An 18,745-nucleotide genomic window follows, 5' to 3' on the forward strand; every position below is an offset into this window, starting at 1 on the left:
GCACCCATGGTGCCACATACAAGGGGTTCCCACCATCCCTGTGCTGAGTTCCTGGGTCTGGACAATCACTGTGTTCATTATGAGGGGTTCCCACCATCCCTGCAATGAGTCCCCAGGCCAACACACCCTTTGTGCCCATTATGAGAAGTCCCCACCATTCCTGTGTTGAGTTGACCTGCTGTGTACTTGCTGCCCCCATTATGGGGGGTTCCCACCATCCCTGTGCTGAGTTCCTGGGTCTGGACACTCACTGTGCCCCTTACAAGGGGTTTTTGCCATCCCTGTGCCAAGTTCTCGGGTCTGTGCACTCGCTGTGCCCCTTAAGAGGGGTTCCCACCATCCTTGTACTGAGTTCCTGGGTCTGGACAATCACTGTGCTCCTTATGAGGGGTTCCCACCATCCCTGTGCTGAATTCCTGGGTCTGGACAATCACTGTGTTCATTATGAGGGGTTCCCACCATCCCTGCAATGAGTTCCCAGGCCAACACACCCATTGTGCCCATTATGAGAATTTCCCACCATTCCTGTGTTGAGTGGACCCGCTGTGTCCCCGCTGCGCCCATTATGAGGGGTTTCCACCATCCCTTCAATGAGTTCCCAGGCCAACACACCCATTGTGCCCATTATGAGAAGTCCCCACCATTCCTGTGTTGAGTTGACCTGCTGTGTACCTGCTGCACCCATTATGAGGGGTTCCTGGGTCTGGGCACTCACTGTGTTCCTTATGAGGGGTTCCTACCATCCCTGTGCTGAGTTCCTGGGTCTGGACACTCACTGTGCTCCTTATGAGGGGTTTCCACCATCCCTGTGCTGAGTTCTCGGGTCTGTGCACTCGCTGCGCCCCTTACGAGGGGTCTGTTCCTGTGCTGAGTTATACATGATACAAAAGAATATAACGTGTTTCGGCTTGAGGTTCCTCATGAGGAAGGCTGTAAAAGCAGAAACGCGTTAGCATCTTTTGTATCATGCTTTTCTACATGTGGCCAATAAAGATTTTTTTTTTTTTTGCAAGAGCACTCCGAGTCGCCGGCTTTCATCTTATTGATATCTACAACCTTGGGAGTTAAACGCCCCAGCCAGAGGACCGGACTCCAGCTCCTGGATATAAAATATAGCGGTTGAGCTTGGTTAAAAAATGTATATTTGTCATGAAATGTGATTGGTTATTATGGGGTGTCAGTACATTACACATGACTTTGTGCCATTCATCTTTCCTGGTGGTGGCAGCATAGACAGGAGAGTCTCCTGACCCTCCCCTCACACAATCTCCTCCAGCCGGTGTCATCCGGCACTTACCTTGTACGCCGCCTGTCTCATGAACTGCTTGGCCGGCTGCTTCCAGATGGCGGGGACGGTGATGACCCATCGGACTTCGCTGTTCTCCATCTCGCACCCGGCCTGGTCACTCAGCTCCTACGGGAAGAGGAGAGAGGGTGAGGCCTGCAATGATGTGTGGACCCCAGCCTGATGTTTAATTTATTTCCCATATTTATACAGTCATCATGAATCATTACTAAAAGAAATAAAAAATAAAATAGCTTCCAACAGTGTGGATTAGAAGCTGCAGCAAGCCAGAGCCCACCTCCTTTTCTGGCTGGAGGACACCCAGCATCATCTAGCACTTTACTACCTAGCCTAAATTTCCCTTGCCCGCCCCTTTCATTCATTGAATTTCAGTTCTTTCAATCATAGAGGCTCAGCATCACATGTGGGTGTTACCTAAGGCTGATGCAAATACAGTCTGTTTTGGAACGCCCACGTCTCCAAACTGGCTTCTGCTCATTAACGCATTTTAATATTTACATAACCCCTCCCATGTGCCTTCCCACTGCATACATTATGTACATTATGGCTGAGAGCGGTACTGAGGCACAGTGCTGAGATGTTTTCAGGATGTGCACAGCGCCCTTCTCTGCCCTCCTACCAGTTATGATCTGCCTGCATTGCATAGAGAAGCACAGAGACCCACTGATAACATCACTGGATCTTAAATAAGGTATTTAGGAAAGATTTTATTTAAAAAAATAATTATTAGCATGTCGATGATGGTAGAAGCAGGAACCAGGGAGGGCAAAATATAAGCAGATTAATCTTCAGCTTTAAAGTGTATATCCAGCCATAAATGTTCACCCTCTCTATTTGTCCACTATTGTCACCGAGACAGAAAGTGATGGAAAATCCTAAATTTGGGGGCTGGTTCACACCAGATGCAGTCCAGAGCATTTTTTTTTATTCGGCATCAAAAACGCATTCCTCTTGGCGGCCGGGCCCTGACACTGAGCAGCCGCATATCTGCGTGCACTAGTGCCAATAAAGCTGTACCGAGAGTGTGTGCAGTGCACTCTTCAGGCACAGTGACCGGATGCTAATGGAAACCTCCAGATCGCTGCTTGCGGGAGCCGGCGCCAAGGGGTTAATATAAATTTCAAAGGCCCTAGTTCACACCAGTGCAGTCAACAAAAGTAGAATATGCTGCATTTTTTCTGTATGGAATGTATCTGGAATGCATAAAAAATGCACATGCAGAAACGCATCCCGAATGCAGAAATTGTGGTGTGAACCGTCCCATACAGTTATCACCAGAACAGGAATAGAAGGGACATCTTCTGATGGGGCCACTGTTCTGGCGACAATTGTCTAAGCCCTTGTACGCACAGTCGGACATTCCGATGGAAAATGTCCGATCGGACCTTGTTGTCGGATAATGCGACCGTGTGTGGGCTCCATCGGACTGTTTCCGTCGGAATATCCGGCCGACAAAGTTTTAGAGCAGGGCTATAAAATTTTCCGACACAATGATCCGATCGGACTTTGTCCGATCATTTGTAGAGAATTCCGATCTGACAAAGTGCCACGCATGCTCAGATCAAATTCCTAGACCAAAGCTATTGGCTACTAGCCTGAACATAGTCCCGTCGTAACTAAATAACATCATCACGTTACGAACGATCGGATTTTCCGACGACTTTGTCCGACCGTGTGTATGCAACACCAGCTTCGGACAAAATCCGACGTGTGTACAAGGGCTTAGAGGGATTTCCCCAAACTTTGAGTTATCTCCTCTCACTTCCTGCTGTGTCTCCAGGACAGGAAGTGAATGGAAATCTCCTCAATAGGACCCAGATGACAAAATAAACCAGATAAACCAGATAGGAGGGTCTATCCATTTCATACTCCATCCAAAACTGAAAGACTACATTTTAGCTTTCAATAAATATTTTAAATATGTCCTGCAGGCTGAACTCGAGTTACGTAATTGCCTGCAAAATTTAAATGAGTTTTGCCCAGAATATAGGATGCTCATGCTGAGAAAAAATCTGGGTTCTACTATAGGGATATCCTTCTGAAAAAAAAAACACCAGTTCCCTGGTCATAGAGAGTACAAGAGCACATGAACTGCTTACTTGTTGCAGACCAGTGACACAGAGGGGTTGATTTTCTAAAGGCAAATAGACTGTGCACATTGCAAGTGCAGTTGCTCCTGAGCTTAGTAATGGAGGTGAAGCTTCACTTTACAAAGAATACCCAATCACATGCAAGGAAAATAAAACAATACTTTTTGCTTGCACATGATTGGATGATGGAAGTCAGCAGAACTTCCCTTCATTTACTAAGCTCTGGAGCAACTGCACTTGCAAAGTGTACAAGCTATTATAGTAAATCAACACTGTAAGTATAGGGCAGCTAGGAAACTGGGGTACCCCTTCCCCCCTAACCCCCTATTAATTGAAGTAAGGTATATAAGGAGGGGGGCTCCTCTCACCTTCAGTGCCTGCTCCTTGAAGTACTGCAGCGCGTAGGCGAAGATCTCCAGAGCTTTCACTTTCTTGCCGTTGGCGGCAATCAGATCGGTTTCCATAGTGAGATCCTGTGCGGGGGGAAAAAAAGCTGTTATATGATGTGTGCAGAGTCAGATTAATAAATCTGAAATTATAACTCTTCTCCAGAATTCTTATTACAATAAGACTTTGTACATCTAGGATTGCCACAATGTCTGTTTAATTGCGCAGTGGGCGGGGCCTAGGAAGGAGTAATTCCCTGGGGGGGGGGGGGTTAACATTAGATGTGATGGATGAAGAGTAGAGGTATATGGGAGAGGATTAGAAATGCATGGGGGGGGGGGTGAATGAATAGGAGTGGTATTGAAGTGTTTATAAAGAGTAGAGGTAGATGGGGGATGGATGAAGTGTACAGGTATATGGGGCTGGATGATAGGAGCTGGATGATAAGAAGAGGCATATGGGGCTGGATGAAAAGAAGAGGTAGATGGGGGATGGATGAAGAGTACAGGGATATGGGGCTGGATGAAAAGAAGAGGTGTATGGGGAATGGATGAAGAGTAAAGGTACATGAGGCTGGATGAAAAGAAGAGGTACATTATATGGGGAATTGATGAAGAGAAGAAGTATATGGTGAATGGATAAAGAGTAGAGGTATATGGAGATGGATGAAGAGTAGAGTTATATGGGGGCTGGATGAAAAGAAGAGGTATATGGGGAATGGATGAAGAGAAGAGGTATATGGGGATGGAAGAAGAGTAGAGTTATATGGGGGCTGGATGATAAGAAGAGGTATATGGGGAATGGATGAAGAGAAGAGGTATATGGGGATGGAAGAAGAGTAGAGTTATATGGGGGCTGGATGAAAAGAAGAGGTATATGGTGATAGGATTAAGAGTAGAGGTATATGGGGATGGATAAAAACAGAAGTATACAGGGAGATGAAAAGCAGGGGAATACAAGGAGATGGATGAAGAGTAGAGGAATACAGGGAGGTGGATGAAGAGTAGAGATATATGGGGCTGTATGAAGACTAGAGGTATATGTAGATGGATGAAGAGAAGAGGTATATGGAGCTATATGAAGAGCAGAGGTCTATGGGGAATGGATGAAGAGCAGAGGTCTATGGGGAATGGATGAAGAGCAGAGGTCTATGGGGAATGGATGAAGAGCAGAGGTCTATGGGGAATGGATGAAGAGCACATGATTACTGTACAGGGAGATGGATTAAGAGTAGAGGTATACAGGGAATGGATGAAGAGTAGAGGTACAGTATATGGGGATGGATGAAGAGTATAGTTATAGGGGGGATGGATAAAAAAGAGAGGCATATGGTCATAGATGAAGAGGAGAGGGATATGAGGATGGAAAAAGAGCAGCGGCATATGGGGAGGGATGAACAGTAGAGTTACATGGAGATGGATGAACAGTAGAGTTACTGTATATGAGGGTGGATGAACAGTTGAGTTATAAGAAGGTGAATGAACTGTAGAGTTATATGGGGATGAATGAAGAGTAGAGATATATGGGGATGGATCAAGAGTATAGGTATATGGGGTGGATGAAGAAGAGAGGTATATGGGGGTGGATGAAGAGAAGAGGTAAATGGGGAATGGATGAAGAGGAGAGGTAAATGGAGGATGGATGAAGAGGAGAGGTAAATGGAGGATGGATAAAGAGGAGATCTATATGGGGATGGATGAAGAGGAGAGGAATATAGGGAGATGGATGGGGAGTAGAGGTATATGGAGATGGATGAAGAGTAGATGTATATGGGGATGGATGAAGAGTATAGGTATATGGGGAGGATGAAGAAGAGAGGTATATGGGGGTGGATGAAGAGAAGAGGTAAATGGGGAATGGATGAAGAGGAGAGGTAAATGGAGGATGGATGAAGAGGAGAGCTATATGGGGATGGATGAAGAGGAGAGGAATATAGGGAGATGGATGGAGAGTAGAGGTATATGGGGATGGATGAAGAGTAGAGGTATATGGGGATGGTTGAAGAGTAGAGGTATATGAGAATGGATAAACAGTAGAGTTATATATGGATGGATGAAGAAGAGAGATATATGGAGGTGGACAAAGAGTAGAGGTATATGGGAGATAAATGAAAAGCAAAGAAATACAGGGTGGTGGATGAAGAGTAGAGGTATATGGAGATGGATGAAGAGTAGAGGTATATTGAGATGGATGAAGAGTAGAGGTATATAGGGATGGATGAAGAACAGATGTTTATGGGGAACAGATGAAGAATAGAGGAATACAGGGAGATGGATAAAGAGTAGAGGAATACAGGGAGATGGATGAAGAATAGAGGTATATGGGGAAGGATGAAGAGAAGATGTATATGGGGAACAGATGAAAATAGAGGCATACAGGGAGATGGATAAAGAGTAGAGGAGTACAGGGAGATGTATGAAGAGTAGAGGTATATGAGGATGGATGAAGAACAGATGTATATGGGGAACAGATGAGGAATAGCGGAATACAGGGAGATGGATGAAGAGTAGAGGTATATGGGAGACATATGAAGAGTAGAGGAATACAAGGAGATGGATGAAGAGTAGAGGTATATGAGGGATGAATGAGGAGTGGAGGAATACAGGGAAGATGGATGAAGAGTAGAGGTATATGTGGGATGGATGAAGAGTAGAGGAATACAAGGAGACGGATGAAGAGTAGAGGTATATGTGAATGAATGAATGAATGAAATACTTATATAGCGCACAATGCGAACTGAATCGCCTCTAGCGCCTCTATATGTGGGATGGATGAAGTAGATGGGTATAAAGTGGAACAGATGTAGAGATGTCCCCCGTCCATGTCATGGACCACTCACGGTACTGCTGTGCAGTTTCATCTTGAACTTCTCGAAGTACAGCCAGTGTTTGGACTCGCTGGGGTCCAGGTCATGGTAGAAATCTCTGGCGGCAAACCCAAAGCTATGAAACTTTCTGTCCGGCATAAGAAGTATTGTGGTTGGGGTCTTCTGATTGGAAACTCCGGGGTCTCCACCCTCCCACCGCCTGCAGACAAGGTAAGAATTTTCCATCAGTCTACATCATATGGTCAATTTATTAAGTGATAGAGCTCATTTCTCTGCACATCGACATTTTTTAAGCAAAATATTATTATTGATTTACAGAAGGTTTTGTTGCTCAGGTCAGGAATATTTATTACTGACTGAATTCACAAAGCTCTACACAGGGGTAAAGGTCTATATTTTCACCGCTGTGACTGTCACATTCCTTGGCTTAGTTTAGGATGAAATCCTAACTGAAAGTTTTTCTGCTGAATAAAAGCTATGAAAAAAAAAACAGAATCTACAATTTCATTGACATATCTTTTGGCCCTTTTTTAGGTGCTTTTTTTGGCGTTTCGTCTCATGTTTTTCATGTCAGGGTCACAAGAAAAGAGCACCTGTCACCTCCCACCTCTATAATCCATCAGCCAACCTGCAGCTTTGGTCACCACTGTGGAAACTGCCTTGGACTGGGGCAGTTAGCGCCCCTTGCAGGCAGGTTTAGGTGATGTGGAAGATTTTATTTTAAATAGTTTCTTTAATGGCCAGAGGGACATAATAAAGCTGAGGAAATTGATTCGTCGGAAGGATAGCCAGACAATGGGGCCATTGAAAAGCTTTTAATCGATCAGCAAAAGGTGGGTGAGTGCCCCATCCCTGTTCCTAACATTTCCCCTGTGACTAATGTCTGACCCTCCCCCAGACTCACTGCACCTTCCCTACCCATCCATAACCATGACCTGATAAAATCAGCTTCCTTGTGCGGTCAGCTTCCTTGAGTGATCACTGACCTATCACAAGGTCACAGAGGCCGTATCCCCACAATATGTTTCTGCATTGTGCCAAGATCAGAATATCCCTCCTGTCATAGTGTGGAAAGTGCTTTTTTTCAGTCCTTTTTCCTTTATTTTCACCTGGTGATCCTGCCAGTAACATACTTCCTGTTCTAGGGTGACGACGCTCCTTGTACCATATCTATAGAGTAGCAGGGTTGTCCCCCCCCCAAGACAGGAGATGTTTTGGGCCTACAGAACACCTCTCCTCATCTCAATCACATAGAAGGAAGGTGTTCGGTAGACCATGGAGAGAACTAGGCTGATAACTCTTCTTGAGATTTCAGTATAGGAAGTGGCAAGGACACTGGATTTCTGGCAGGATCAACAGGGATTATTCTGTACTTGTAGCCACATCTGAGGACTGTCAGTTTATTAAATTGTTGTTTTGGGGTTTAGATGTTCCTTAAGCTTCATGCACACGGCCGTACAACAGGCAGAGACTGCTAAATGACATTCCCAGGACTCGCTGACACTGTGCACAGCCGCCCATTGGGGTGCATTGGGAGATGTGACTCACTGCGGTCACATGACCGGGAACCAGTCCCGATCAGGCCCTCGGCAGCAATAGGAGAATCGGTTGAGGGGTGATAAAAATGCAACTCAACCACTGGGCTTTACCGCTCCCCAATTGCAAGTGTAAACAAGCCCTCACAGTAAGTGTTCTTTTAGACGTGCTTTGAAATTTTATAAACCATGAAATCCCATTGCCATGCCTATCTCCTTAAAATGCATTATTGACACGTTTTAAGCATAGTATGCCCCTCCTCTGTGTTTGTCTTCTTTTGTATGAATTCTTGTATTATCTTGGCTAGTAATGCTGTCTAAATGCATCTTATACGCCATAGGGGCGTTTGTGATGCGTTTGTGGCACGCTTCCATTGACATGAATGGAGGCACTTGGGGAGCGTAAAGCCAGCCAAATGCTACATACCGGACACATTTTGGTGCAACGCAAAGTGCTATGAAGGCGATCAATGTGAACGACACTGTGTACCGCAATGAACATAATTTGTACAGGGCGTTGATGGGCATTTAAGAGGCTTTAGGCTGGATTCACACCTTTGCAGATTCCAGTTTGCATATTCCAGGTGCATTTTGCATTTTTCAATGCATATTTTCGATCCATTGAAGTCTATGGAACCAAAAAACAGAAAAAAGTCCCCTGGCCGACCTGACCAGGTGCGTACCCACAGCGGGAACCACCTGCTCAGATGTGAACCAAGCCTTAGAAAAGTGGATAAAATGAATCTTGCTGGCACACATGTAAATTTAAGCCTTGTACATGCGATCGGACTGTTGGCCAACAAAACAGTGGACTTTTGTCAGAAGGGCGTTGGCCCAAACTTGTCTGGCATGCACACGGCCACACAATTGTTGGCCAACAATCACAAATGTAGTGATGTACTACGTGGTATTTCAGCTCTTTAGCGCCACCCTTTGGGCTCCTTCTGCTAATTTCGCGTTAGTAGAAGTTTGGTGAGTGTTGATTCGCGCTTTTCAGTTTGCACTTTTCAGTTAGTTTCTGAACGGCCGTTCGTCAACCGGACATATTGCCGAATCGGAGGAGATAACGTGTTAATTATTATTGGCCTTGGAGTTATTGCTTTGACATTATTTTTTTGGGTTGAATAATAATTTGGTATATTTTCTATATTTTTGGGTGCATAGAATGCACTTTTTGGGAGTAGGCAGTTACATAATAAAAAAAATACAATGTAAAATTAACAAGGGACACTGACATAGTTGTATCTTTGATCTTAAAAACTACAGGATAATGGTGCTGTGGTAACTTACTTAAAATAGAAAAAAAAAAGCATAATAATATTATTCTTGATATCACTAGAAAAAAAAAGCCTTTGAAAATTAGTTTGCAATAATTCCATCAATATCACTAGCAAAGCAGCTTCATTATTATCCCATTAAAGAAGAAGAGAATTGTGCACTGCATTTGGAGATTTCATAATTTGCCACATCACCAATGTTAAAAATTCAATTGGTTCCAAAATCAAACGTTAAAGGGTAACTCCACTTTCATGGGTGGAAAAAAGTAGCAAATAAAAAATGTCATATACAATTGTGACACAAGTCATATTCAATGTTATTCAAAATTCCCTTTCCTTTTAAATCTGCAGTGCTGTAATTTTCTGTAAAATGTAATATGACTACCTGGAGGTGTTCTATACACAATTGGTATACAGAACGCCCCCCCAGATATGTAATTTCCTGCTTGTGTGATTGGCTCACTGATTTTCCCAGAAGTCTACACTAAGGTACAAATCTGATTTTAGGCATCCCCTGCAACAAAAATGTCATTTTTGGTAAGATACTCCCAATGGGAAATCACGTCTAAAGGGATTCAGGCCTTGCCATTTTCCTCATTAGAGTCCTACAGGTGCAGCAGCTGATTGATAATTATAATACCGCTCCCATACAGATTCACAGTGCAAATGGACACAGACAAGCCAACAGATAGTTCTTCAGAATAACAAAAAGGTAGGAATCTGCAACATAGTTTGTTAAAATTCCTAATAATGTACATAGATCACCCAAAGGGGTATGTTTTTTTTCTTAATAAAAGTGGCGTTAAGCTTTAAATGCAAATTCAATTTTAACCACTTGCTTACTGGGCACTTAAACCCTCCCCTCCTGTCCAGAACAATTTTCAGCTTTCAGTGCTGATGCATTTTGAATGACAATTGAGCGGTCATACAACACTGTACCCAAATGACATTTTTATCATTTTTTCCCCACAAATAGAGCTTTCTTTTGGTGGTATTTGATCACCTCTGCGGTTTTTATTTTTTGTTAAAAGAATTGAAAAAGACCAAATTTAAAAAAAATATTTTTTTTTAAAATATTTTGGGAAACAATTTTGCAAACAGGTAATTTTTCTCCTTCATTGATGTATGCTGATGAGGCGGCAGTGATGGGCACCTGATGGGTGGCAGTGATGGGCACTGATGGGTGGCAATAATGAGCACTGATTGCTTACACTGATAGGTGGCACAGATTGGCACCACTGGTGAGCATTGATAGGTGGCACTTGTGGGCATTGGTAGGTGGCACTGGTGGGCACTGGTGGCAATAACAGGTGGCACATATGAGGTGCCTGTGATTCTTTCTCTTCGGGACTGATGTCCCTTTAACATCAGCCAGTGAGGAGGAAAAAAAAATGATTACCAAGCTTTTGTTTACATTATATGATCAGCTGTCATTGTAGAGTTGCCACCTCATCCCTTTAAACCCGAACACATATGAATTACACAGGTTCTGAGGCTAATTTAATGCAGATAAGGCACCAAGTGAGTTTAATTATCAGCCACAGAAACTGTGTAATTAATTTGTGTTCGGGTTTAAAGGGATGAGGTGGCAACCCTATGTCATTGGCTGACAGCTGATCACATGGTAAGGGGCCGGGACCGGAACGGTGATCACCCGAGTCTCAGTGACTCGTGATCACAGTGCACTCCCCATGCCCTGCAGGGAGCGTGCACAGGGGAGGACGTCCTATGACGGCCTCGCAGAAATTGAGGTCTGCGCTGTAGCCATCATTCGGCTATGGCCCAGACCTCAAGTGGTTAAAGTACTTTTGAATGATATTCATCAAGTCTCTTTTGGCATTCTGGAATGTACTGAACGGATCTTTCGCACCTTCCAATAAGGTCAACTGAAACCTACCAAAAAAAGCACCGCCATGCATTTTTGATGCATTTTTTGAGTTGCATTCTAATTTTTATTCAGGTAGCCAAGGATGAAAACGCATGCTAAACACATCTTAAAGACATATCTGCTATGTTCAATTTGGACGCAATATTTTAACATGCGATTATGCATTTTTGAAAACTGCATACCGCATTTTCAATCGCACAAATATAAATGGGCCCATAGTGAAATGCTGATGTTAAAGTCATGATAAAGGATCCTCATGTAGTAGTCGCAGAGCAATCACAGACACATGGCGCCCCTCCCTCTCCGCTCCAGCAGAGATGTGACACCAATTGTGTCCTGTCCTGCAGGCTGCAGATGGTACAGATCCCCCTCCCCCCCTCGCCGGTGCTGCACTGCAGTTATTACCTCATGATATGAATACATTCCGGCTCCTTGGCGAAGCTGAAGGCGTATCCGCTGGAAGTCGTGCCAAAATCAATGGCCACCACCACCGAGAAGTTCTGTTCATCCACTGAGCCGGCATCTGAGTCCTTCTGTAACAGCGAATCAGGAGAGGTTAACCACTTCATCACCGCAATCCCACCCATCTGTATCCTTATGGCGGTCCCGATCACCGAGCTGTATCCCCTCCTCCCTATTAACCACTTAAGGATCGGAAAGATTTGCCCCCTCAATGACCGGGCCATTTTTTGCGATATGGCACTGCGTTATTTTAACTGACAACTGCGCGGTCATGCGACGTTGTATCCAAACAAAATGTATGTACTTTTTTCCCACAAATAGAGCTTTCTTTTAGTGGTATTTGATCACCTCTGCGTTTTTTGCGCTATAAACAAAATAGTCTGAGGCCGCGTACACACGGGCGGACTGTTCGCCCAACTTTGTCCGTCAAACAGTTTCGGCAAACAGTCCGCTCAAAATTAGCATGGACGGACATGCCCACACACGACAAACGAACAGTTTGCTGAAACCGTGCGCGATGACGTGAACGGCACATACGACGGGACGAAAAATACGACGTCCTATACACTGCATTATAACTTTCGGCGTGAAAATCCTTTCTGAGCATGCGCGCAACTTTGTTTGACGAACAAGCCTACACACGGGCGGACTGTTCGCTGAAACAAGGTTTCAGCGGACAGTTTTACGGAATTTCCGAAAAACCTTGTTCGTCAAACTGTCCGCTGAAACTGTCCGCTGAAAGCCCACACACGAGCGGACTGTCTGCCCAAACACTGTTCAGCGGACAAAGTTGGGCGAACAGTCCGCCCGTGTGTACGCGGCCTGACAATTTTGAAAAAAAAACGCAATATATTTTACTTTTTGCTATAATAAATATCCTCAAAAAAATGTAAAAAAACTAATTTCTTCATCACTTTAGGCCAATATGTATTCTTCTACATATTTTTAGTAAAGAAAAATTGCAATAAGCATATATTGATTGGTTTGCGCAAAAGTTATAGCGTCTACAAAATAGGGGATATATTTATGAAATTTTTATTATTATTATTATTTTTTTTTTTACTAATAATGGCGGCGATCTGCGATTTTTAGCAGGACTGTGACTTTGCAGTGGACAGATCGGACAGTTTTTTGGGACCATTGACATTTATACAGTGATCAGAGCTAAAAATAGCCACTCATTACTGTATAAATATTACTGGCAGGAAAGGGGTTAACACTAGGGGGAGATCAAGGGGTTAAATGTGTTCCCTAGGAAGGTGTTTATAACTGTGGGGGGAGAGGACTGACTGGAGGAGGAGAGAGATCGCTGTTCCTGATCACTAGGAACAGCAGATCTCTCTCTACTTCCCTGACAGAATGGGGATTTATCTTGTTTACATTGACAGATCCCCGTTCTGGCTCTCTGAGGAGCGATCGCGGGTCACCGACGTAAATCATGGCTGCTGGCCACACGCATCAGTGTCACACCATGGGCGCGCCCCCTAGAGTTTATAAAGCGGGCGTGTACACCTACGGTGATTCGCGCGGCCGTGCCAACCTGCCGCTGTATAATGACGGCGGCTGGTCTACAAGCTGCAAAGTGGAACTGTCACTAATTTTACAAGCTGACATGTAATAATATACAGCAACAGTATCATTTGTCAGAAAATCTCCATTGAGATGTCAATCATCCAATCTGATTGCATTTGGATGAATGGAACATTATGGTTGTGTCTATGGGGGGGGGAAGGGAGACCCCTGCTGGCCGGTCTTTCTCGGCTGGTTGGGGCAATGGAGGGAAAATGCATGTTTTCCTGCTATTGCATTGCACAATATTTGCAGCAGAATTGGCAGTAAGAATAATGGTACCTAAACACGTGTCGTGTGTTTTGCCATGATGTGGAATCGCAGGCAAAATCACTGTGATTCTGCCCGCAATTCCAAATAGCGTAATGTGACCGGCACCACGTGTGGGTGAATGTGTACATTTCATGTACTGCGTGTAGGACAGCCGATTCATTTCAATGGCCTAACCTACTTGCTAGGGCTGAGGCCCCATGTGGTTTAGTGTGCACTTAGCGATTAATGGCACCCACGTGCGCTTCCTAAAGGGCAGCGCGTCGGTAAAGCGTGCAATTTGCGAGTGTCTTGACATGCATAGATGTAAATTGTTAGGACCATTGGATTCAACCTAAAAAAATCCGGACCTGATACCGAGGAAGGCGGGAAGCCCTATGCTTAGAGTGTGCTGCAATGTACTCCATCAGGGAAAAGGGAGCCCTATAAAGCGCATTGCACTAACCTCCAGCCTTCCCTTCAGTTTCCTCTTCACTACTGAAATGGCTTTCAGTGGACACTGTGAGCTTCTCACCAAGGAAAATGCCCAGAATGTAATAACTATATAATCTGTAAGTTGTATGGAGACAAACCACAAAAACAGTAACTTACCGCAGCGATGTGAGACGGGGAGAGCGGAGTAATTCCTGGATCCCCCAAACTCCGCGCTGGTGAGGAGTACGCGGAGGTGGAGACCCTCTCTGCAACAGAGAACAAAGACAGACTGTCAGCTCTTGGAACCAGCACTCTCAGTGACTCTACCATACCTACTACCTATAGCTTCTAGCCCTCTCTGATCATGATTAGGGAGTCAGTTTCCCAGCTCCACCCCCTCTCTGACCAAAATAGGAGAGTAATTTTCCCGGCTCCACCTCCTCTCTGACCATAAAATGAGAATTTTGTTCCCAGCTCCTCCCCCTTTTTGACCGTCAAAAGGGAGTCATGTTTCTGTATACTGTACGTACCCACTCTCTGACCATGATAAGGAGGTCATGTTCCCAGCTCCACCCCCTCTCTGACCATAACAGGAGAGTCATGTTCCCAGCTCCACCCCCTCTCTGGCCATAATAAGAGAGTAATTTTCCCAGCTCCGCCCCCTCTCTGACCATAATAAGAGAGTCATGTTCCCAGCTCCACCTCCTCTCTAACCATAATAGGAGAGTCAGGATCCCAGCTCCTCCCCTTCTCTGACCATAATAGGAGAATCATGTTCTCAGTTCAGCCCCCTCTCTGACCATGATAAGATCTTCATGTTCCCAGATCTGCACCCTCTCTGACCATAAAAGGAGAATAATGTTCCCAGCTCCACCCCCTCACTGACCATGATAAGGGAGTAATTTTCCTATATATGTCCCCACTCTCTGACCATGATAAGGAAGTCATGTTCCTATATATGTCCCCACTCTCTGACCATGATAAGGAAGTCATGTTCCTATATATGTCCCCACTCTATGACCATGATAAGGAAGTCATGTTCCTATATATGTCCCCACTCTCTGACCATGATAAGGAAGTCATGTTCCTATATATGTCCCCACTCTCTGACCATAAGGAAGTCATGTTCCTATATATGTCCCCACTCTCTGACTATGATAAGGAAGTCATGTTCCTATATATCTCCCCACTCTCTGACCATGATAAGGAAGTCATGTTCCTATATATGTCCCCACTCTCTGACCATGATAAGGAAGTCATGTTCCTATATATGTCCCCACTCTCTGACCATGATAAGGAAGTCATGTTCCTATATATGTCCCCACTCTCTGACCATGATAAGGAAGTCATGTTCCTATATATGTTCCCACTCTCTGACCATAAGGAAGTCATGTTCCTATATATGTCCCCACTCTCTGACCATAAGGAAGTCATGTTCCTATATATGTCCCCACTCTCTGACCATAAGATCCCTTTTACACTGAGGCAGTTTTCAGGCGTTTTAGCGCTAAAAATAGCACCTGTAAAGCGCCTGAAAACTGCCTCTAAAGCCATCCCAGCAGCATCTTTGAGGGCGGTGGTGTATACACTACTCCCAAACCACCCCTCCCCTTTGGAATGAATAGGCACCGAAGCACCTGAAAAGCACTGCATCACGGGCACTTTTAACCCCTTCTTGGGGGTTAAAAGCACCCCGCTACCACCCGAAAAGCACCACCAAAGTGCCACTATAACAGCGGTAAATCGCCCCTAAAACAAGTGTCACATTACCCCTAATGCCGGCACCTCCCCAGTGTGAAAGTTCCCTAATAAGAGTCATGTTCCCAGCTCCGCACCCTCTCTGACCATGATAAAGGAGTCATGTCCCCACCTCTGCCCCTTTCTGGCAGTACAAACAAATGGCCACTGTCCCACCTATAACTGGCCTTTTCAGCAAGGAGCACATGGAATGGCAACACATGCAAAACAAAACCAGAGAAAATTCCCAGCTCAACTTACCGATCAGCCTGCAACCAACCAAATTGTCCTGTCTAACAGTATGCGTTAAAAACAGGGGTTTTTGCATACATTTGCACATACATGCTTAAGCTGCAGGGCCACTTCACTGCATCCCAGTATTATCTGCAGTGCAGTCCTAACTCTAAATTTTGGGAACCTGCACAATAGAAGTGCATTATAATGGATAGGCAGAGGGTAGGTGAGCCTGGAGGAAGCCCACCCCTCCTTAAAGGCACAGGGCCCACTGGACACCCAGCATACAGCAGCTTCACTGCCATTGTGCTATATGCTGGGTGCCCAGGGAGTCATGTTCCCAGCTCTGCCCCTCCTCTGCTACCACCTAGAACACATTATAGTTTCTAGGTGTTCCCACCCTTTTTGGGGATGTTAATTGCTAGCATTGCCCAACCCATCAGTAAGAGTGGGACCCCCCCCCCCCAAAAGGGTTGCAGCAGGTGGGTGGGGATTGGGAACTCACTACTGCTATCTATCAGAGATATTTTACGATATTGCATTAAAGCTTGCTGGATATGAAGAAACAAACAGCGGATGTGCAGCCTGTTTGTATCAGGATCTGTATAAGAAACTGTCAGGTGGTTTAGGTCGCCATCACCCATGCATTAATATATCAGTTTTGGGTGGAGTTAGCTTTTAATATATTTTCTATTCCTTAGATCACTTTCCACCCCCGTGTCTGGAAGGAGCCACCCCCCCCCCCCCCCCCCCACCCCCCAGGATGGCTCAGTAGCAGATTTTGTGTTTTACTATTTTGGAGTTGTGATGTTTTTTCTACTATGAGAGAGGAATTCCTGCACTGACCAATCACTGTCCACCATCACCCAGAACCCTGCAGAAGGGAGATCAGATGGGCGATAAATGGCGGCTCTCTGGGAGTCTCTTGTACAGCTCAACATTCTGTGTGTAAATAAGATATTTCACATTCCATTCCTGACTGGCACTCCCTGTCCATGTGGAATATAACTTTGCTATTTTCGTAATGAGACCACTTACAGCGATCCCACAATCTGACCGCATACAGCGATCCCACAATCTGACCGCATACAGCGATCCCACAATCTGACCGCATACAGCGATCCCACAATCTGACCGCATACAGCGATCCCATCATCTGCCCGCATAAAGCGATCCCACAATCTGACCGCATACAGCGATCCCATCATCTGACCGCATACAGCGATCCCACATCTGACTGCATACAGCGATCCCACAATCTGCCCGCATACAGCGATCCCATCATCTGACCACATACAGCGATCCCACAATCTGACCGCATACAGCGATCCCATAATCTGCCCGCATACAGCGATCCCATCATCTGACCGCATACAGCGATCCCACAATCTGACCGCATACAGCGATCCCATAATCTGCCCGCATACAGCGATCCCATCATCTGACCGCATACAGCGATCCCATAATCTGACCGCATACAGCGATCCCACAATTTGACCGCATACAGCGATCCCATCATCTGACCGCATACAGCGATCCCATCATCTGACCGCATACAGCGATCCCATCATCTGACCACATACAGCGATCCCATGATCTGATTCTGACCACTTACAGCGATCCCATCATCTGACTGAATATAGTGATCCCATCATCTGTCCGCATTCAGCGATCCCATCATCTGATACTGACCACTTACAGCGATCCCATCATCTGACCGCATACAGCGATCCCATCATCTGACCGCATACAGCGATCCCATCATCTGATTCTGACCACTTACAGCGATCCCATCATCTGATTCTGACCACTTACAGCGATCCCATCATCTGATTCTGACCACTTACAGTGATCCCATCATCTGATTCTGACCACTTACAGTGATCCCGTCACAAGATCACAAGGTATGTATCTGGGCAGTCAGATTCTGGTGCAGAGACTCCCAGCACAGCTCCCCATTTGTGCTAATCTGTACACTGCAACAATGTAGGCAGAGGACAGTCTGTATATTCTACAACATTGTATCCAGGGTCAGTGCAATCTGTACACACTGCAACAATGTTTCCAGGATAGTCGGATTTGTATACGCTGCAACAATGTATGTGGGGACAGTCTGATCTGTATATTTTTACATTTTTGTAGGATAACACAGAATTAGAATGGCTCCATCAATGCTCAGTAAATAGTTAGTGGCCCTAATGGGCGGCTGGCGGCGATGCTGATCAGACTCCGGTGCTGCAGATAACACGGACATTTCAGTTGGACTGTCCCCGCTGATCCCTGGAAATAATGGAACCACCTGACCATTGTGGGTGGAGGGGATGAGTGACTGTGGGACTCCAGCTGGCGGAGATGCGATCACACAGCGGCCCTTTCAGTCTCTCATGCATCTTATTTTAGCTCTCGAGGGCTCTTTGATGTCAGTAGAATCGTCACATATGGCGCAGAGGAATCCAGAATAAACAGGACTTGTCTGGAGAGAAACTACAAAGGGACGGAATTGCCAAACTCCACTAAAAATACCAGTTCACTGGCTGTCATACTGATCCTCTGGGCTCAGAACTCCGGGCCATCACCCAGAAAACCAATATACAGGTTTAAGAGTTCAGATTTCACTCTTCATTTGCTGCATGCTGGTTCGGGGGCAGTGAATCGGGGATGATCAAAATCTGGGAGACAGCCAGGCAAACAGTAATTTCAAAGCCTGGTTATTATTGGCATCCTCTTCATTTAATGCATGAAAACTGAA

General features: G+C 45.2%; 1 protein-coding gene across 1 annotated transcript in view; it reads right to left on the reverse strand.

The window, feature by feature from the left end:
* Positions 1-18,745, reverse strand: part of HSPA12A (heat shock protein family A (Hsp70) member 12A) — a 90,324-nt gene that overhangs the window by 33,047 nt on the left and 38,532 nt on the right. The window contains exons 2-6 of the mRNA XM_077455433.1: positions 14,203-14,291; positions 11,716-11,843; positions 6,623-6,809; positions 3,765-3,869; positions 1,298-1,414 (exon numbers count right to left, since the gene is read on the reverse strand). Of these exons, the coding sequence (XP_077311559.1) occupies positions 1,298-1,414; positions 3,765-3,869; positions 6,623-6,809; positions 11,716-11,843; positions 14,203-14,291 (626 nt within the window). The remainder of the gene's footprint in view (positions 1-1,297; positions 1,415-3,764; positions 3,870-6,622; positions 6,810-11,715; positions 11,844-14,202; positions 14,292-18,745) is intronic.

The sequence above is a fragment of the Lithobates pipiens genome, unplaced genomic scaffold (genome assembly GCF_037356315.1).
Source record: "Lithobates pipiens isolate NorthernLeopardFrog02 unplaced genomic scaffold, aLitPip1_a1.2 Scaffold_25, whole genome shotgun sequence".
NCBI classification, from domain to species: domain Eukaryota; kingdom Metazoa; phylum Chordata; class Amphibia; order Anura; family Ranidae; genus Lithobates; species Lithobates pipiens.